The sequence below is a fragment of the Harpia harpyja genome, chromosome 4 (assembly GCF_026419915.1).
Source record: "Harpia harpyja isolate bHarHar1 chromosome 4, bHarHar1 primary haplotype, whole genome shotgun sequence".
NCBI classification, from domain to species: Eukaryota; Metazoa; Chordata; class Aves; order Accipitriformes; family Accipitridae; genus Harpia; species Harpia harpyja.
Genome location: NC_068943.1, coordinates 45,108,206 through 45,130,184, shown reverse-complemented (window position 1 = coordinate 45,130,184; position 21,979 = coordinate 45,108,206). Strand labels below are relative to the sequence as shown.

At 40.1% G+C, this 21,979-nt stretch overlaps 1 protein-coding gene across 1 annotated transcript in view; it reads right to left on the bottom strand.

Annotated features, from left to right (window-relative positions):
- The window catches only part of SIK2 (salt inducible kinase 2), a 63,499-nt gene that overhangs the window by 21,986 nt on the left and 19,534 nt on the right, over window positions 1-21,979 (bottom strand). Inside the window, 1 exon segment of the mRNA XM_052786564.1 lies at window positions 12,593-12,754. Within this exon segment, the coding sequence (XP_052642524.1) occupies window positions 12,593-12,754 (162 nt within the window).

Below are 21,979 nucleotides of genomic sequence, written 5' to 3'. Positions count from 1 at the left end.
CCTTTTTTTTTTTTTTACTAGAACAATACAGCAACCAACATTAATATTGAAGCTGGCTTAATGACTGAACTGAAACTGATTATTTTAAAAATGCAGAATTTCAGGTGGCTGCTACCACTCCCTGGTGCTCCAATCTGTAGCTCTCTTGCCTTCCACTCCACTCTTCCCAGTGTTTTTGTAGCTCTTCACAGCCCAGATCCTCCAGTTCCTCTTATATCCTGCCATCACTCTCACTCCCTTTGCTTAGTTCATACACCATTTGCTTTAGCATTCTTTACTCCTCCTGCCACGATCCTAGTAGTCCTTCCTACGTCCACTCAGATACCTATTCGGAATACACTCCTTCCATGACACTCCTCAGTATTAATATACAAGGCTCTTTATTCATCAGGCTTTTAATAAAAGCCATTGGAGCACAGTGTTTGGGTACACCTGTTCATACCATGAATCAAAATACTTGCTCCACTAAAGTCTAGTGGAGTTTTCTCATGGAATTCAATGAAGCTAACATTTCTCCCTGTTGCTCCCAGCATTACCACTCTGTACTGCTTAGTTCTCTATTCCACTTGTCTTACAGGCCACCCTGTATGTTCTCTGTGACAACAAATGCTGTTAATACTAAAGCAAAGAAGGAGAAGTTCTCAAGGAGAGAGATCCAAATATTCTTTGGATTTAAGGCTTTCAGGCAAACTGGCTTCAATTCACTAACTGGTCAGCTGTATCTCCGAAGGAAATACAGAATGGAGCATTGGCAAGTGACATGCAAAGACTGTCAAGCACTGCAACATTGTTTACGTTCGTCACTGGTCTACTCCTGTGTGAACAATGATTTAACTGCTCCCTGCCACTTTTTCCACACTGGAGTAAACTATGCAGTAGAAGGTTACAGAAGGTGTTTCTTTTCTTAAGGTGATAATGCTTTTACCCTTGTAGCTAACCAGGCTCCTGCAGAGTAATACTGCATGCTGGTGCAACTCAAGGAATCCTGTGAAAGTCAACAGTGTTGATAAACAGTAATCAGGCTGTTGATTTAGTACTATCAAGCACCGAATGCCTCAGAGGTATGTTAATACAATGCGGCACTGATCAGTAGATGCAAAACTGATAAACACTGTGGTTAGCAGACACAGTACAGGCACTGCTGGTACCACTCCATTTACTTCTGTTTGTACAGGTTGTGTTACTCAGAGGAAAGAGCCTGGCTCTCTCATCATACATCATGAGCTATAAAACCACAAGAGAACCCTCAGAATCAAAGCAATACAGACATATTAAACAAAAACTTACCAGGCTTAGTTAGATAAAGTTAACCTGGAGTTGTTTTAGAGAAGCGGTATGGAAATTGAATCAGAGTACTTACACCGAGCTTAACAGTAAAGGTATTTGGTTGCTTTCCTAACAGGACAGGAGAGCTCCAGCAGTTCTTTTAACAGAACTCTTCCTGCAACATACATCAAAAATAAACATAGGTGGAAGAAGCAGTTTTGGGAACACCAGAACTGAAGAGGCTTTTAGAGCATTTTTTTCCTTCTCTCTTGCAAGATTTTCGTTAGCATGTAATAAGTATAGAATAGTTTGGGTTGGAAGGGACCTTTAAAGGTCATCTAGTCCAACCCCCCCCCCCCCCGCAATAAGCAGGGAGATCTTCAACTAGATCAGGTTGCTCAGAGCCCTGTCCAACCTGGCCTTGAATATTTCCAGGGATGGGGCATCTACCACCTCTCTGGGCAACCTGTTCCAGCATTTCAACACTTTCCTTGTAAAAAAACCTTCTTCCTTATATCTAGTCTAAATCTACCCTCTTTTAGTTTAAAACCACTCCCCCTTGTCCTGTTGTAACAGGCCCTACTAAAAAGTTTGTCCCCATCTTTCTTAGAAGCCCCCTTTAAGTACTGAAAGGCCACAATAAGGTCTCCCTGCAGCTTTCTCTTCTCCAGGCTGAACAACCCCAAGTCTCTCAGCCTGTCCTCATAGGAGACATGTCCTATCCCTCTGATCATTTTTGTGGCTCCTTCTGCAACTGTTTCCACAGGTTAAGACATACCACCCACTCCTTTAACATCTATACATGAACCTGCAGGAATGTTTTTGCCTTTTGAGGTTCCTGCTCTGTCAAATTTGGTTAGGGGCAAGCTACAGGTTCAAAAGTTATCTGGGAAACATACACAAACAACATGATCTCATAGGCCTTTTGGCTGATTACATTAATGCTTTTAACTACAAGGTCACTAAAGATTTCAGCAAGAAATCTACAAGACTTAAGAAAGAGATTTCAAGTCTTTGTGTACCACTGGTTAATTCTTATTACAAAGACTGCCTCTTTAATACCTTCCTTATCTCTGCTTCCTTACTGCACTGTGCTGCTGACTCTCCATTGTGTTAAACAGTACCACTAATAAAAGCAGATATTTTCAGTTGTCTTTAATGAAATGCGCTAATTAGTAATAATACAGAATCAAGACTATGCAACTATCCAGCTCTCAGTATGGAAATCTCTACAGTGGGTAACGTGCACTGTAAGGTAATAAAACCAGTCACTATTCCATTTAGCAGCAATTACTGGAGGACATTCATAATATAAACTGGCCTTTTTTACATACCTTGTGTTGCTGGTCCATTTGGTTCAGGTATGTAACTGGTAACTGTAGGTCAGCCACAGTTACACACACACAAATCAATGTCATTCTGTCCTCATTTTATCCTTTTTTCTAAAGATCACTTGTGGTAATCTTGAAGGAACAGCTAGACAGAGCAATCTAAATGTCTAACCTCCATTAGACCAGTTCTCAGCGGTGTTCTTCCACAAAAAATGCATCTTTAGAAATATTTTGCAACATACATAAAGCAGCTCTTTGTATTTAGGTATTTCAAGGTATTGATTATGGAATTTGTGTCTCTTATGAGGGGTTTTAGGGTGTGAAACAGCATACCACTTTTACAGGTGAGGACACTAGAACAGAGAAGTTAATAGACTAGCCCAAACTCAAGTAACAAATCAGTGACTGATCCAGGCCAGGGCCAAGCCTAAGTGCGTGGTCATTCTTGAAACAACAAATAGAAACCAGTCACTCTCTGCTGAAAACTTTTGCTTCAACATTTCCACAGCCTGAAATTCGATGCTGTAATTCTGCTGTAAACTTTCTGCCACCTTTAATGTACATCACATGCTCTGGGCACATCTCAGTCCAGTGACCCAAATACATCAGGGTATAAGGAGAAGTGCCAAGTCTCATTTCCTTTTGTAAGCATTGGTCTTACCTGTTTTTCCCTCAGTTGTAACTATACAGTCCAATACTCTGTACATACTTCAATCACTGTCTCAACAATTGATCAGAAATTGCCTTTTCTTTTAAATAAACTAGTCATTCTGTGAAATCTTATTACAGAGATTTCTGAATTTGCTATCATAAAAGACCAAGTCTAAAACTAAGCAGGAGACTCGTATCAGGCTAGTCCATGATTGGATGATAAAGATAGTGGCTTAATTAGCAACAGCAACAAGGTCGTGTTGAAAACATAGGAAAATGGGCTGCATCTACTTTCAACTACCTGACCACACACCTGAAGCTTCTAGGTCTAACCTAGAGCCACCAAAAGACTGCTCTTTATTTGTCTAGACCCCTTAAAAAAACTAGGCCAGGGGCTGAGCCCATTACAGATAATTCCATACTGGGCTGTCAAAAACTTTTCCCAGGTTGCACTAACCCTGCAATTATCCACCCAGAAAAACGTCTAATTTGGACCTGCAGGTACCCTGAAAACTCAGTCTTGCTTCACAGACAAATGAGCAGTTAACTGCTCTGGCTCCTTGTACACTCCAGGTAAAGTCCAGTAACTCTGCTGCAATGACAAGAGCTAAATCTCTCTGGTGCCAGTAACTCCCAAGCCATTCTCATAATTCTTGCAGGAAAAAAAAGTATCCATTCTTTATCTGTCCTGGAAGTGATCCCAAAGTGCCTCAGTGCACCTACACAGGACATAGTCCCAGAGACAGCTGACAATTGCACAAACAGTAACTGCACCATTTGCTGCAGGAACCCTTGTGTGCAGATAAAGCCTAAGCATAGGAGTAATTTTGGGACACCCACTTTCAATATGCAGCAGAGAGACTATGGAATAGAATATTACTGCTCTTTTCTGGAAAGTTCAAAACACCTGTTGAGATGGGATTTGCAAAGTCATTATAAAGGGCTAACAATAATAGCAACATGTTAAAGTCCGTAGAAACTTGGCATGTCAAGTTTCTACAACAAAAATTCTGCAAAGATTCAGGTCCTTAACACTCCATGAATAAGATCTGCTTACAGTAATTCAATCGATGGAGCTCTTCAGTGTCACCCACAGTTGTAGAATTAATCCTTTTTACTTGTAATCTCAAACTAACCATAACCTTGTTTTGCATTCACACAAAGCAGGAATAGGTGTATCTCTTAGATCCTTGCAGTTTTACCTTTTTCCCTTCCTCCCCAAAATGCTTTTGTTCTGAATGAGTAAATCTGTTCTAGGAAAGCTGATTTGGTCATTAGATAGCCTTGTCATCCTCCCTTCAAGACTAGAACTACAGGACTTACCTGACATCAAATCTGCTAAAATGACCCTAGTGATAAATAAGGAGCTGCAGCCCATGGCTTCAGTTTGGAAAAAAAATTTCATGAGAATCTACTGAATAAAGAGGATGATCAGAGCCTTCAGACTTAAGCAAACTGCTTGGTAAAGGGACTCTGGGGCATAAATAACTTCAAAAACATTATACTTCATGATTTATCTTAACAGATTTGATTTAGAATCACCTTCTAGGGCAGCACAGTAGTATTTAGTAGATCAATTACTTAAAAATCTGACTAGAAGTTTGAGGGCTTTTTAAAAGATGATAAACTCTAGTTCACATACGAATGATTGAGTTTGCTGGAAACAGTGACTGATTAAATCAGATCTACAATCACTATAGCTCCTTAGAGATTTATGTATCTGTGTCCTGACTGCTAATGATGAGCTGTCATTTTTGTGATGACACGCGATACTCTTATCCCTCATCTATTTTTGCATTGTCAACAATCAGACTGGAAACTTAAGACAGACAAATATTTAAGCTTCATTTTACCCTTTTAACCCAATGTCCCTAAATTAATGTTGTATTCCAGATAATTAACATACTTTGTTACATGACAATATCTTACACTGCTCTAAATAGCTGGTACAGGTGGAACTCTCAAGAGGTTGAATCCCCAACATCAGTCCAAGGTCACTGTATTAGCTCAAAGTCAGAAAATCAGATACCCAATCTCACAGCAATGAACTTTTGGGACTTGTCCATAATCAAAGAAGAGCCCCACTGCCTATGAGTAAGAAGGCTACGATGCCAGAAGGACTATTTGGAGGTCAAACTACACACAAGATCCACAAGTGTCATGTTCTGCAAGCACATAGAATGCCCAGCAGTTGCATGAACGGTTACACAATAGCTTCCTGGCATGTCACCATACTCTGGAGGTGCATACGGCCAAGGTCAGCTCAGATTTCGAATCTACATAGGAAACACTGAATATAATATTCATGCTATCCTTCCTTTTACATCATCCTCCAATTCTGAAACAACTGCAACTTCAGCTGTAATAAGAGGGCAAAACAACAAAATCTTCTACCAAAAAAATCCCACAATCGCTGTATGTCATCTGCCTTTTTCCTATCACAGCTAGACTTCTGTTGTGAATTTTTTTTATTCTCTTTGAGGAGACTTTTCTTCACACATAATTGGCTTGGCAACCTTGACGATACTTCAGGAGACATGAAGCAATTTCTTCTCTCAGAAGCATTCTGCCATCTGTGTAGGTGTCATTAAATCTGATCTCTCCCTTCACTTATCTTGAATTTGTCACGATTTTCAACATCCTCTTAGTATTGCAGATAAATATCAATATCTTGTACCTACAGCTCCTACTCAGGTGCCACCCTCAAATCTTTGAACCAGATTCACAAGTACATGTACATATATTTGTAAGCATAGCTATAGAAAGCATGACCTGCTTGGAAATACACAAGATTGCAGTTCCTAAGAAAGTGAAACTCTGCCTATCCAGACTGGATTTAAAGTTAGCTCTTTAGTAAATGTGAACATGTGGAAGCCACTTCAAAAAGAAACATGAACAAATCTGAACAGCAAAAGACAGAACAGAGTCTTAAGTATGACTGATCAATGTAAGAGAAGCTTCAGGTTTACGTTACAATTAGGATTTTTGGTTTTTTTACTATTATCTTTACATGCTTCATTTCATAACACATAATAGGTTTATTTATGGTTACCAAAAGTAGCTCAAGAGCAAGGATATCTTAGAACTGAATATAGCATGATCCTTGCAAGGCTGTTACCTTTGCCCCCTATCTCAGCAATAGAATTACAGAACTTACACTGTCGAGGCAGTGCTTCACTGGGTGGAACAGCAGCAATTTGCTTGCTTCTGATGGTCTTGTGACAGCGTAGATGATTAAGTTTTATCAGGCAAATCCATGAATGAAAGGTCTATAAATTGATACTAGAAGGAACAGCCAAGGATGCACTCTGTATAAGCACTAAGACAACAATACTAGCTGCTGGGGTTTGGGGGTAGGGACAAGCACAAGGGGAATAGGCTGCAGAAAATGGCCAGCCTGGTTTACTCTCCCTGTCACCGCTAGATGGATCTGACAGAGTACAGAATTGCTGATGAGTCTGTGTGCCTTATCTAGGAGTATGTCTTATAAACCTGGAAAATGGTTCCTTCTTCTGTCTTTGATCTGCAGTTCTAAAACATTAGTTTCTTCCCTTTTTCATGGGCAGGGAACACCAGTATCCTTCAAGTTATAAATTTCTGCTGAAAAAATAGCATGCATTGATAATACAAAGGACAGTAAGAGCCAGATACCTACTAATTCATACTGGACTTTTTCATGTAACATAAAACTTAAAAACAGTGTTGCATATTTCAGCAATCTGCTCTTATCTTTAGAAATCCAATTATATTCTGTTGTTGGACAAAATAATTACCTGTGAAGGGAGATCAACGTTATTTGTTAGGGTACATAAATTATTATGGTTACCTCTTTTTGTTTCCATTATGCTTTCTACGGTTATATCTTCAAATGACGTTAAACCATTTCTTAAGAACTCAAGAATTGATAGCATCCATGAAAACCATTTCAAAGAAAAAGTTCAGGATTTAGATAGGATATTGGATGGTTGGTCCATTGGGCTTCCTCAATTTTTAATTATTGCACTGTCAGTTTAGTTGTCGCACTTTTTGGAGTGTTAGAATGGCCAGGATTCAATTAAGACAAAACAATTGCTAGTCTCTCATTCTCTCTTCCCCCTGTCACCTTGTTTCTACTTTGCAATTGCTGATCTACCATAATCATTCTGGATCAAAGGTAATCGTTTTTACCCTAAGAACACTGTTAAGATTTCTTATTCCAGAGAAACAGATTTTAAGAACATGATTGATGTTTAAGGGCAAAATGTGCCAGTCCTCAAAAAAACATATGCCAGCCACAGAATTCTAAAAGGACTGAAATTGGACTCATTACCAGAGGACTGAGATTATATAATGGAGTGATGTTCTTAACATTTCCCTGAATCTGCACGTTAAAAAACCCCAATCATTTGCAGCATTGTGTTCAGTTGAATAAACTCTGTGTTTGTGCAATCTGCAAATATTGGCTCTCAACATTTGCAGTATTTTGTTTCTCAATCTCATTACCCCCTTTAGAATAATCTTGAATTTAGAAGGTATAATTTTTTGAACATACATCATTTAAATGGAATCTGTTTTCCCATTAAAAATGGAAACAGACTAAGATTTCAGACCAGTTTGCAATTTGAGAAATGGAAGCTCCCTGCCAGAGCCACTGCAACTTCTGCGGTGCATCTAGCAATATGAGGTAGTCTCTAATTTGTACAACTAAAAATCCTTTAGAAGGGATACTAGCTTCAGAGCTATAATTAATCCATTCTTCTAAAATTACCAACAGAATTCAATCTGCCTGGCTTCATAGAGCCACATGGATCTTTTGTTATAATAGTAATATGAGCAAAGGAGAGATACTGAGCTACTCAGGAGAGAGGTACTGATAAAGGAAAGGTATGAGTGTGTTAGAAACAAACTTGACCCACTTCATGAACTAAATGCTGATCAGCCAGTTCTGACGTCAATGCATATTTTACTGTCCACCAGCAAGACAAACCAGCACTACAACCTACTTCAAAATAACAGTCTCTCCTACCTGATCTGGTTCAAACACAGTAGCTTTACCATCAAGATGGCATGATTTCTGCAGACATCTATAAGGCATCTTAATCTGGCAGTTTTGTGGGGCTGGAAGTATACAGAGAAAAGCTCACTATTCCATCCTCAATTCAAAGCTGTATTTAATTTTCACAAATGCGCGGATATTTCACTGTACAGACAATGAACAAGTTTTATTTGATGACACCATAGCGTATCAGTGACCAGTAACTGAAATCCAGCCTTTATGATCCCTTCAAAAGCCAGCAAAATGTAAAGGGTACATGAACAATCCAGCTATTGACAGGGAATAACTTCGAGAAGAACAAAGGTTTACCTTGCTAGTGCTAAAAACAAATTCAACGTCAAACCTGATGGAGACTGCCTGGTATGGCATTGTTCAGCCACAACCTTCTCAGTGGATGACATTTTATCTGATTAATACCTTCTTTTATGTTACTTGTGCTAAAATTTAAGTTTGAGGCTTTTGCTCCCAACTACCTAGCATCTTCTAGAAAATAGTCTATCAAAGCTCTCACCTCAAGATCTTTATGCATCCTCCCTTTCTTGTCCAGTTACTAAGACTGAAAACAAAGATCCTTTGAATTATATCTATCCTCTTCCTTTTAGAGCAATATTAACACAAAACTATTAAATTTCAGTCCAGCCTCCTTGTTTAAGCATAAAAGATGGCAGTCTCATCAGCTCACAGTTTTAAGAACACTAATTTTTGAATCTTAAGTTCATTCTGGTAGCTGAAATACAGAGGTAACTTTAGGCACATTTCTGAATTTGACTAAAAATGTTGTATTCTTAAACAGTAAAAGCTTCAATAAAAGTTTTAGAAACATCAGAATGAATCAAGAGGTCCACTGGAAGTTAGGAAGGGCCTGGAATGGCCACGAGTACCTATGTGGATTCCATAGCCGCTTGGAGTGATCAGCAAGGGACAGCCCTGCACGTAGTGCTGGGGCCCAATGCAAACACTGACACTGCAGAGCTTTCTGTCAAAATAATTCATCAGTTACTGTGTTGTTTTTCAATTCCTAGATTAATTCGAATTAGAGAGTAATTCTAGCTATCAGAGGTGGGATCTTGGCTGCCCTGTGTTCTTCCACAGTTTGATAAATGAACCACTGGAAAGAGACTGTTCTCAGGGATCTGCACAGCACCAGATAACTCCAAAATCACTGATAAACCATTCTGTGGAATTCATCATCTACCTGCTTTACACAGAAAAATAAAACAACTGACTCGGCACAAATCAGTACAAAGTTTCTAGCAGTCATAACTTTCCTCCAGCTACGTGATCACCAAAGCTGCATAAGGGAATTGCTATCAATCTTGACAAAGATACATGAAAGAATCAGACTGTATGAATCACCACCAATTATTGTGATCATTTACATACAGTTCACCTGTAATTAACTTTTTGTAATACAGAGGTAGAACACAAGAGCAGCTAAGAGGAGGAAAGAGACAGCAGCAGCTAATGGAATCTAGTAACTACCTTTTTTTTTTTTTTTTTAACTACCAATATTTTTATTTGAGTCCCTGGAGAACCTATGCACTGAAATTCCCTGTGACAGAACAGTTCATGTCTCTAACCTTTCTTCGGTTAACGGGTCTCCTGAGATGCCTTTGAAATAGTGTTTTTGTGAGTCTGTGTCACGCTTGCACTGCAGTGTTCAGGGAGGCAGGGAACTTGCATCCCCGCAGTGCTAAGGACATCCATGAAAGGAATACCTCTGAATACGGCCCCATTCCAGCACAGTTGAGGCCCCTGACAAGTTCTGAAAAACTATGCCAGGCTGAACGTGACAAGCTACAGTGCAAAACACTGATGCGGAGGAAGAGAAATTAGAAGGGATGGAATGTGGTGGTGGAAATGGGGAGAAGAGCAGCTGATCAGAAGATGAGGAAAGCAAGCACACATGAACAACAGCACAAAAATTCCCTTATATTTAGTTCAGTTACTCATAGTAAATGGGGTCCATGTGACTTGCAGCCCTTAGACACAGTAATTACTGAAGCCATACGTTGTCCTGGTAGATACAGTTGTATGTCTGTCATAAATCTCCAGGTGCTATGATTATCAGTAGCTGCTAGAAATAAATGCAAGTTTGAAATCAGAAATGAGAAAAGTGAAAATACTCTACAAATGGTAGTGCTGATGAACCCACTAAATTAAAGCTCAAAGTACCAAAACACTTTCACTGTCAAATTCACAGCCTTATTACCAACAGCTGTGAGCAAACAGCGTGGGTGTCCCTGTTAGTTTTCAGAATTTTGAGACATCACAAATTCAATTTCAATATTACTAGTTATTATACTTGGGCCACTTCATTATAAAGTCCAGACATCATCTCCATCCCAAACTGTTTCTTTAGCCTTCTTCAGGTATCAAATGCCCTAAATAAGAACTTATACCAGAACTGCATCTTCCTGCTACAAGTTGCAAAACCCTTTTACTTCATCTGATGATAGCTTTTTTTTTTAACGTTAGTACAAAAGCCCACAACAGAATATAGAGAAAATTAAAAGATAACCATGAACAGTTTAATATCAAATGAAATGAAAGAGGTTACTGCAAAAACTCTGCTATTAATTTATATAAAGTGTTAAATAACAATTTTTACAGCTTTTCTGAACCTGCTGCAAAATTCCCACACTGAGATGCTAAAGGGCCATGAAATACAGAGAACATGCCAAAGAGCAGATTAATAGGCTTCCCTCTCTAGCTTCAGAGAATTTGTTTTCCACACTGTTCCTTCTGCCAAAAAAACCCACCTTACATTCAGATTTGATAACAAACAGTAGCCTAATACTCTTATGAAAATCATGGTTCTGGAACGCACATAGCTGTACTTTCCTTTTCCTCAAATTTGATTTATCTGTCACCTAACCTTTTTGTAAACTCTTAAACCATGTGAAAAAGATGCTAGACGTGGAAAGGTGGTGGTAAAGGAATGAAGAAGTGAATGTTTTAAATGTACAGACAAAACCAAAGGTCAATACAAAAGCAACAAACATATCCAGTATCTGAGACAGCTACTCCATTAATACATACATTGATAAGAAATCCTTCTTATTCCATCAGCAAAATTCCATTTCATAGGCAAAGATAACCTATGTTGTTGGGTTTTTTTGGTTTTGTTTTGGTTTTTATAGCAATGACTACAGGTTCCTTTTCTCTGAGTTTAAAAAGGATAAAATTCTTGCTGAAGAAATAATTTTCATCTCAAAGGTGAATGCTCATTTTAAAAGCTTGTGTAGATTTCCCGTTCTGATAAAGATGACTTGAAAGGATTTAAAATATTTTTCCTGAGGGTGAAGTTAATCCCCAGAATTAATTGCCCAGTCTTCCCAATGTTTGTGGTAGTATTGCAGAGAAAGAGTCGAATCTTTATGACACAGATGCTAACCAGTTAAACAGGTGTTAACTTTTCCTTTTAAACCTTTAAGGACATTGTCTTTGTACTCCATAGACAAAAAGGAGTGCATCTTTTAGAGAGCTGCTGGCACATTTAATACTTTTCTGCAATTTTATCCTTACAGAAAGCATTAAAGATCAAGATACGTTTTCAGTTCATCCATTTCAGAAATGCCAGAGGAAATTCAAGGGTAAAATAATCCAGCAGTGATCTACAACTCAGAAATGTTTTATCCCTTTACCTTTCTCAGCCTGATTGGCTATCTATTCACACTTCATTCCCAGAAGTAGGAAGCTTACTCCTATACAAACCAGCTTCTTACAGCAGTTGGCCTTCCTTTCCGGCTCCCGTATCATTGATGACTGAAGTTCAACAGTCCCCCAAATCAAGATGTTATCTAGCTTTACCATTTCAAGTGTCACTGGGCTAAAGTCAGTATGGAGGGATTCATGGAATTGTAATGAGTTGACAACTCCCGAAATGATTTCCTTTCTAGCAACATCTGCTGTGTCTAAATTTATAATTAAAATGAAATCATGCATGCAAAAAGAATAAAATCAATAAGCTTCCATTTTGAGTTTTTCTAATGTTGAAAGAAGTTATTTGATCAACTCTGTTTTAACCTGAACATCTGGCAGCATTATAGATACGTTATGACACCCATAAAAAGTGACTATAACTCTAAAAATCATTTCTTTTTCCTGAAAGTATAATAGAGCTAATCTAGGAATTATTTTAGCTACATGTACTGTGATATCCATAATGTAAAAATATTACATGTATTACTACTCTGATTTTCTGTACCTTAAGCACAGCAGGATATCCTAGGCAGCAACAATTGAATTACTGGAACGGCCTTCATAAAAATAAGGTGTTACTGAATACCATCTATATTCTGAGTACCTGCTATTTTGATATTCATGTTGTTGTCAAGCAAAAGATTTTCAGCCTTCAGGTCACGGTGAACAATCTTTCGACCATGGCAATACTCCACTGCTGAGAGGATCTGCCAGAATTTGCGCCTGGCCTCAGACTCACTTAGACGGCCATGGCTGGCGAGGTAATCTGTTAAAATAAAGCAGGTTTAAATGGATTAGACAGCAAGCAACAATTCTGAAACTAAATAATTTATCTCAAATAATTAGCACTAGGAAACTCAAAAAGTATTTCAGCCAATCCCAGTTTTCACCGTCCCCTCCAAAAGAATGGGAAAAAAGAATAAGAAAAATCTGCTGTATAATGAAACTCTACTCTCTGTTCCTTCTTTTATAGTTACCTGACTATTCTGATAAATATTTTCATATAACACAACTCCTGTGGAATGGGTAATACTTGGAATAACTGGCTTCACCATCATGAGGTAATTAAAACTTTAGCCTTTTATCAGTTCATGCAAGCTTCGCTCCACACTTCTCCCTCTGAAGCCTCAACAGAGGCTGTGTGGTGGCTAAAAGTACCCATCAGGTACCCATCCTGACCTCTGTCTTCATTGCATCACAAGCAGAAAGAACATTTTGTTTTCATATTTGATTACATTGTAAAAACTAACATTAGCCCTAAAACAAATGATAGCTCTGAAACTGAAGACTTCATTTATCCTCAGGAACAAAAACAAGTGAAGCAGCAGCTGTGTGAGTCTTGACAGAAACAGCTTCTATAGCCAATTCTATTCTTTCTCTTACGAGGCATAAAATCAAAGATTCAACTGTTAGGATGGTTTCAGAATTGCCTTCAACATCCTACAAAGAATGCAGTTAACAGCCAAGGCGTAGCAAATGCATATAGATATTGTACCCAGTGATCACAAGCCAGGGCTGAGCATATACACACGTAGCAATCTCCAACCACTTGCTGCATCACAGCTACTACTGAAGATAAACAACAAACAGTGAGCAGGAACTAAACGGCTGGAGCTGCCGCCAGCCCCTCCTAATTATCATTTATAGAGACAGTCCCATGAACAGGAATCATCATTTACAGACCAGCTGACAAACATTTCTGTCTGAATTCAGTTAGCAGGTTAAACCAGCTGCTTCTGCAAGTTGAAAAGTGCACACGATGTAATGGAGGTTTTGAGCCTACTTCTGTTTATTTATAAGAATCTCTGACAAAATCCATAAGTAAAATGATTAATCGTATCTTCTAAGCTAGTTATGTAATCTCAGTGATCCAAAAAGAATCATCTTGCCCATCACAATGCCAAAGCAGAATACCTGGCTTTATTAGGTTGTGGGTTGGTTTTTTTTAATAAAATATTGTTTATGGGCTTTATAGGTGCTTGCAACATTTTCATTTAAGCTTTTCTGCTTGCTTTATACCAACTTGCTTCTACTTGGAGGGGTGTCCAGTACACCTGGAATTGACTGCCCCAGGGGTCACACACAGCCCCACCATTTGCCATGGACTAATCCAGACTGCACTGGAAAAAGGTGAAGCTCTGGAACACCTGCAGTATGTTGATGACATCATTGTATGGGGCAACACAGCAGAAGTAGTTTTTGAGAAAGGGAAGAAAATAATCCAAATCCTTCTGAAAGCCAGTTTTGCCATAAATGAAAGTAAGATCAGGGGACCCGCACAGGAGATCCAGTTTTTAGGAAAAAAAAAAAAAAAGCAAGATGGACATCATCAGATCCCAATGGATGTGATCAACAAAATAGCAGCTTTGTCTCCACCGACTAATAAAAAGGAAACACAGGCCTTCTTAGGTGTTGTGGCTTTTTGGAGAATGCATATTCCAAATTACAGTCTGATTGTAAGCCCCCTCTATCAAGTGGCCTGGAAGAAGAATGATTTTAGATGGGGCCCTGAGCAACAACAAGCCTTTGAACAAATTAAACGTGAGATTGTTCACGCAGTAGCCCTTGGGCCAGTCCTGACAGGACAAGATGTTAAAAATGCGCTCTACATCACAGCCGGGGAGAATGGCCCTACTTGGGGTCTCTGGCAAAAAGCACCAGGGGAGACCCGAGGCCAGCCCCTGGGGCTTTGGAATCAGGGATATCTAGGATCTGAAGCTTGCTATACTCCCACTAAGAAAGAGATGTTGGCCACATATGAAGGAGTTTGAGCTGCCTCGGAAGTGGTTTGTACTGAAACACAGCTCCTCTTAGCACCCCGACTGCCAGTGCTGGGCTGGACATTCAAAGGGAGGGTCTCCTCTACACATCATGCAACTGATGCCACGTGGAGCAAGCGGGTCGCACTGATCACAACGGGCTCTCATAGGAAACCCTGGTCACCCAGGAATTTTAGAAGTGATCACGGACTGGCCAGAAGGCAAAGATTTTAGAATGTCACCAGAGGAGGAGGTGATGCATGCTGAAGAGGCCCTACTGTACAATAAACTGTCAGAAAATGAGAGGCAATATGCCCTGTTCACTGACAGGTCCTGTTGCATTGTGGGAAAACATCGGAGGTGGAAGGCTGCTGTATAGAGTCCTATACGACAAGTCGCAGAAACTGCTGAAGGAGAAGGTGAATCGAGTCAGTTTGCAGAGGTGAAAGCCATCCAGCTGGCTTTAGACATTGCTAAAAGAGAAAACTGGCCAGTGCTCTATCTCTATACTGACTCATGGATGGTGGCAAATGCCCTGTGGGGGTGGTTACAGCAACAGAAGCAGAGCAACTAGCAGCACAGAGGTAAACCCATTTGGGCTGCCGCACTGTGGCAAGATACTGCATCCCAGTTAGAAAATCTGGTTGTAAAAGTACGTCATGTAGATGTTCACATACCCAAGAGTCGGGCCACTGAAGAACATCAAGACAACCAGCAGGTGGATCGGGCCACCAAGATTGAAGTGGCTCAGATGGATCTGGACTGGCAACACAAGGGCAAGCTATTTATGGCTTGCTAGGCCCATGACACCTCAGGCCATCAGGGAAGAGATGCAACATACAGATGGGCTCGCGATCAAGAGGTGGACTTGACCATGGGTACTATCACGCAAGTTATCCATGAACGTGAAACGTGCTGCAATTAAGCAAGCCAAGTGGTTAAAGCCCCTGTGGTATGGAGGGAGGTGGCTGAAATACAAACATGGGGAGGCCTGGCAGATTGACTATATCACACTCCCACAAACCCACCAAGGCAAGCGCCACGTGCTGACAATGGTGGAAGCAACCACTGGATGGCTGGAAACATATCCTGTGCCCCGTGCCACTGCCTGGAACACTATCCTGGGCCTCGAAAACCAGGTCTTCTGGTGACACAGCACCCCAGAAGGAATTGAGTCAGACAACAGGACTCATTTCCGAAACAACCTCATAGACACCTGGGCCAAAGAGCATGGCACTGAGTGGGTATATCACATCCCCTATCATGAACCAGCATCCGGGAAACTCAAACGATACAATGGGCTGTTAAAGACTACATTGAGAGCAATGGGGGGGGGGGGGGTGTGGAACCTTCAAACGTTGGGATACACATTTAGCAAAAGCCACCTGGTTAGTCAACACCGGAGGATCTGCCAATCGGGGTGGCCCTGCCCAATCAGAACTTTTGCATCCTATAGAAGGGGATAAAGTCCCTGTTGTGCACATAAAAAAATATGTTAGGGAAGACAGTCTGGGTTACTCCTGCCTCAGGCAAACACAAACTCATTCATGGGATTGCTTTTGCTCAAGGACCTGGGTGCACTTGGTGGGTGATGCTAAAAGATGGGGAAGTCCAATGTGTGCCTCAAGGGGATTTGATTTTAGGTGAGAATAGCCAGACTTAAATTGTATTATGTTAGTTGCTATATAACCCTGCCACTGTAGGTTATCATCACTATAATTGTTATATGCTATATCCATGGTACTACAGTAAGAATCATTTAGATCAAGCAAAGATGAACTTTGATAAAACTGAGCGAAGCGCAGTAGTGATGGAACCAGAACTGACTTCAGCATGCAACAATCCGATGTTGTGCACCATCCTCCTGCTGCACCCAATGTCACCCACTCGCCATACTGCACTGAAGCCTGATCCTGCTCTGCTGACTGAGAGGACTTTGCGCCATCCCTCCTGCCCATAAAGACTGGTATGACAGTTGGAGCCCAAAGTCAGGGACTAAATGAACTCAACAAACATTTTATAAACATGGCCCATAAACTAAGGGAATGATATCTCTGTGTGTGTGTACATATATATGTGTGATACGTAGATATCTATCTCAAAGGATGGAAAAGGTGATGATGATTGACTAGGTTGTAATGGAAAGTATGGGATCTGAGCATGACGTAGATGGTACAGAATAAGGGGTGGATACTGTCCTGGTTTTAGCTGAGACAGAGTTAATTTTCTTCCTAGTAGCTGATGTAGTGCTATGTTTTGGGTTCAGTACAGGAAGAATGTTGATAACACACTGATGGTTTCAGTTGTTGCCAAGTAATGTTTAAGTCAAGGATTCTTCAGCTTCTCATGCCCAGCCAGCAAGAAGGCTAGAGGGGCACAAGAAGTTGGAAGGGGACACAGCCAGGGCAGCTGACTCAAACTGGCCAAAGGGATATTACATACCATGTGACATCACGTCTAGTATATAAACTGGGATGAGTAGGACTGGGAGGGATCACCGCTTAGGAACTAACTGGGTGTCAATCAGCAGGTGGTGAGCAATTGCATTATGCATCACTTCTTTTGTATATGCCAATTCTTTTATTATTATTGTCATTTTATTAATGTTATTACTATCATTATTAGTTTCTTCCTTTTTGTTTTTATTAAACTGTTCTTATATTAACCCACAAGTTTTACTTCCCCCCCCCCCATTTTCTCCCCCATCTCACTTGGGAGGGGGCGCAAGTGAGCAGCTGCGTGGTGCTTAGTTGCTGGCTGTGGTTAAACCATGACACCAGAGGCAGCTTGAGCAGCTCACATTAAGCACACTCTAAAACCTGAAAATACATTTCCAGTAAAACTTCACCGATGGTGCACTTCTGCTTCATTATTACTACAGATAAGGACAAAGAAATACGTTGTTCAGGAGGAGGGGAGCACAGACCCACCCACAAACCATGAGAATTTTTGCAAATATCAGAAAAACATTTAAAAAAATTATTTGTTGTTGGATTGTATAAAACTGACCACTTCACTGACCTTGCAGTCTTATACATCACGAGTTCTCCACTGCCACTTGGGTCACTAGACTACACTGCCATTAAGTGCTCCAGACAGTGTCATAATGATTATCAAAGTGACTTATGAATTATATTTTCACTCATACAGTTTAAATAAACAAATGCAATCATTAATATACCATCTTCTTAATATGCTCAGTAAAACAGGCTTATTTCAAAGATGTTTTATAGGGGCATTATTTAGGAAAAAGTTCTATAGCCCATTACTGAGGTAACTTAACTTTGTTTTACTTGTGGTGGGATTGAAAGGATTTCATGTACTGCTGCTACCACCTCCCAAACACATTTTGCAAGCACAGAGATGGCTGCTCCTGAGCCATCTGAAGCAGCAGACTAGAGATCTCAGTTGCAGTATACTTATTTCAGCATCCCTCAAAAAACATTTTTAAGCAAAGCACATTCGATCTGATCTCTGGAACCTGCAGAACTGAAAACTCTCCTCAGAGCTTCTAACCTACCTAAGTCTTAATACACTGTCAGCTGGTTTAACTTGGCAAAGCACAAGAACAAACAAAAGCCTAGCAGTAAGGGGAGATCATAATATTTGCAAGCTAAATATCATTCAGTCACAAAATGACTGACAAATCATATGATATCAAGGTGAAGTCAGATATCAAAGGCACAAACTAAATTACACTGAATGCAAGCCAGCTCTTTAAGCTGTTAATCCATCATTTGTTAGCAATGCAGCAAACAAGTTGATGAATCCAAGCTGTCATTTGCTTTTATGGCTCTAGCCTGTCAGGACTTATTTAAAGATTCCAAACCACCTTGGCCTTAAGAATTCCACAAAGTCTAGTAGTCTGCATGGAACAGGTCATTTATTCTGAAATACACCTCTTTCTCTCCTGGAGAAGCAGAACATACCACAGTCTATCCAAATAGGTGATGGTATGTGGCAAGGATACCGTTTATGCATTAACTAGCTTGCAAATAGGAAAAGCTGGGATACGGGCAGTGTGCCAGCCCGAGTTACAGAAACCACTTTAAGACAGCTGAAACTTGCTACAGACATTCTGCCACAATAGCTAGAATCTGGACACTGTTTGAATATGTGCGTATATACCTCTGGATCTAAGAACCACGACTCTTTAGTTTTTACTGCAGATACCTAGAGCAAAGCACTCTGTTGTACCTTGCAAAGACTGAAATAGCAAAGCTACCTATGCTTTCATAAAAGTATCCTTTGACAAATCTTACCCTCATGTCATACCCTCTGGCTACATATTTCTATGGTAGGTTGTTTTTTTTTTTCCTATAATAAAATAGAAACCAGAAGCTATTTTAGATTCAGCTGGATCCACAGCAGAAAGCAGCAGGACTTTTGTCACAAGGCAGCCTCCTGTCCAGCCTTTTCAGTAGTCCAAAGTACATTTTTTACTCGACAATTGAAAGATTAAGATGGTATTTACTTCAAAACATATGACTCGGAGACATTGTCTGGCAAACCCAGTGGTCAATGTTTTTCATTTAAAATACAGTCCTTCATTTAGGTTTTAGATTTGGTATGTTAAGCCTGTTAAAGAGGCATGTACATACCGAGTACAGTTAAGGATAATGAAGATGATTAAGGGACTGGAGTGGTTGTCATACAAGGGGAGGCTAAGAGAGCTGTGGGCATTCAGCCTGGGGAAGACAAGGTACAGAGGGGAATCTTATCATGTATATAAATACTTGGCAGGAGGAAGACAACACAGCCAGACTCTTCTCTGCAAAATCACCCAGCAAAAGGACAAAAGGCAGCGGGAACCAACTGAGACACAGGAAATTAAATTTAAACCTAAGAAAAAGGGTGTTTTCTATGCAGGTGGTCAAATGCTGGAAGAGGTTGGCTAGAGATTGTAGTCTCCATCCATGGTTCTGAGCAACCTGCTCTGGTTGACCCTGCTCTGAGCCACAGGGCTGGACTAGACATTATCTACAAATCCCTTCCAACCTCAACTCTTCTGTGATCTGGGTTCAGTGTGTCCACTTCAAGCTTAGTGACGAACAAGTAATGCTTTATTAGGGGACTCATTGTATTTCTAGTCTTACAAATGCCTATTAACAGGAACAGTAATAATCGGTTAGAATTTCAGCTAAGGTAATCTATGTTAAACATTAGAAAGAACCTTTATAATTAAAAAAAACTCAGATCCTGAATAGCTTTGTCTAGGAAGGTTACTGAATCTCTCTCTCTCTAGGGAGATTTCCAAGAATGGTGCAGCTGAACCTGCGTCAAGGCTGGGACATAGCAGATAGCTGCTCAAGCTCATTCCAGTCCAGCTTTCTGCATCTCTGCTCAAAACATGTATGAAATTGTCCAGGACAAACTGCTAGGTGAAACTATGCTCTTACAGGTACAGACATAATTAAATACCAATACTCTAAGAAATCAAAGAGATGTCTGGTCTGAATGTCTCTTTCATGTGGAAGCGTTTCTGGAGATGGCTTCAAGATTATTCGTCACAAACAGGCACAAGATGCCGAGAAGTTGACCTTGTAAGGACAGAGGTTTATACAATGAAACATCTCCTTAAGGCTTAGAATTTATGCTGAAATACTCTAGAAAACTTGTAAGACTGTCTTCTATATCAACTGAGCAGGGATATGGCAATATCGCAAAGGACTAGTTATGAAGGGAATCTCATTCTTGAGGACAAAAGAACACTACTACTGCTTCCCTAATGAGCAGAACAAAATCTAGTATAGAATTTAGGTCACTTTGGTTAAACTGTGCATCAGTTACTGCGTGTTTCCAAGAGAAACATTCAGAAAAGTGTTAATAAAATTATAATGGCACTGTTACTTTTTCATTTGCACAACCATAGCACACTTTGCATGACTAGTTACTGTACATATTTAATGCAGGAGTGTTTTCACATCTAGCTGCTGTTTTATGTAAGGAATGTTTTTCCAAATATTTACCAGCCTCTCTACAAGTTCAGTGCTTTGCTATTCCAAAGTCAGATTTACTTTGAAATCTACTTCTCAGGGATGTTTGATTTCGCATGTGTAGAAGATGAGACCCATGAGACTGCCTGGGCTGATCTATTTTCCCATACAACCATTGGGCACACATTGTGAATGCACAAGAGCCTCTTCCAAAAACAGGCTTAAGTCCCAAGGTACCCTTTGGGACAAGAGAGGCAGAGCATAAACAGGACTGACTAAATGAGCTTATTTTGCATTTCTGTGCATTACTATCATTCCACAAGAGTAATTTTTTAAATGGGGTGGTAGATGCCCTGGCTGGCATCTGGCAAGAGTAAGAAATAAACATTTTGTTTCCATTGTGAACCCTTTTGAAAATCTCAGAATAATCTTATAGTTCTTCACAGTAAGGCAGAGAGATGCCTGTGTAACAGTAGGAGTATTAGCACAATAATATAGCCTAACAGTGTCCTATTATTTCCTGTAGGTTCTCTGAAAGGCAGCAAGGTCCTTGCAACCTACTGTCCAACTGCAAAACAGACTGAAGGTTGTAAGAAACGCCTAAACAATCAGGAAAGAATGAGATGTAAGATAACAGAGTGAGAATGCAAATGCAGTTAAGCTGCTCTTCCCAGGCACCACACCTGGCAGTTGAAATGCTTGCCTCTTAACTATTCCTTAGCCTTTCTCTCCTTCACATTTCTTGTGTGAAGTAGAAAAAGGAAGTACCAGAAAAGTACATACATAGGTGCAGTCACTCTGTCACATGTCAAATGCTGTACTGGAGCTCTAGATGAAGAAATTGTGCTATTATAATTTGTTTGGTAGTTTCATGCTAAAACCCAGCAGGAGGCCACATGAGGAAATTGAAGGCCAAGATCAAAATAACAGCTCCTAAACTTCAGCCAAAAGCAGCACATTCCTTTAAATAGTTACAATTGTTAAGCTAGACATAAATCACACAAGCTGGTAGTTTTGTCATGTTTACTGCTTTTAAAATGCACAGGTACTATGTCAGACAGCAAGCAAGAAGGGGTAGAAACAACCATAACTGAAAGCTTGGCTATTCCCTTTCCCCTTGCTGAACAATTACGTTTCTAGGCTTAATAGTCAGCTTCCCCATCCACAGTCTGGATTCTTGTAATGTAAACAGTCACTGATGAGAAGCTAGAGAATTAGCCCTACAGAACAGGTTCACTGTAGTTAGTTTAGCTAACAGATCATCTGCACCTCAGCTGTTTTAGAGACTCCAGGTGA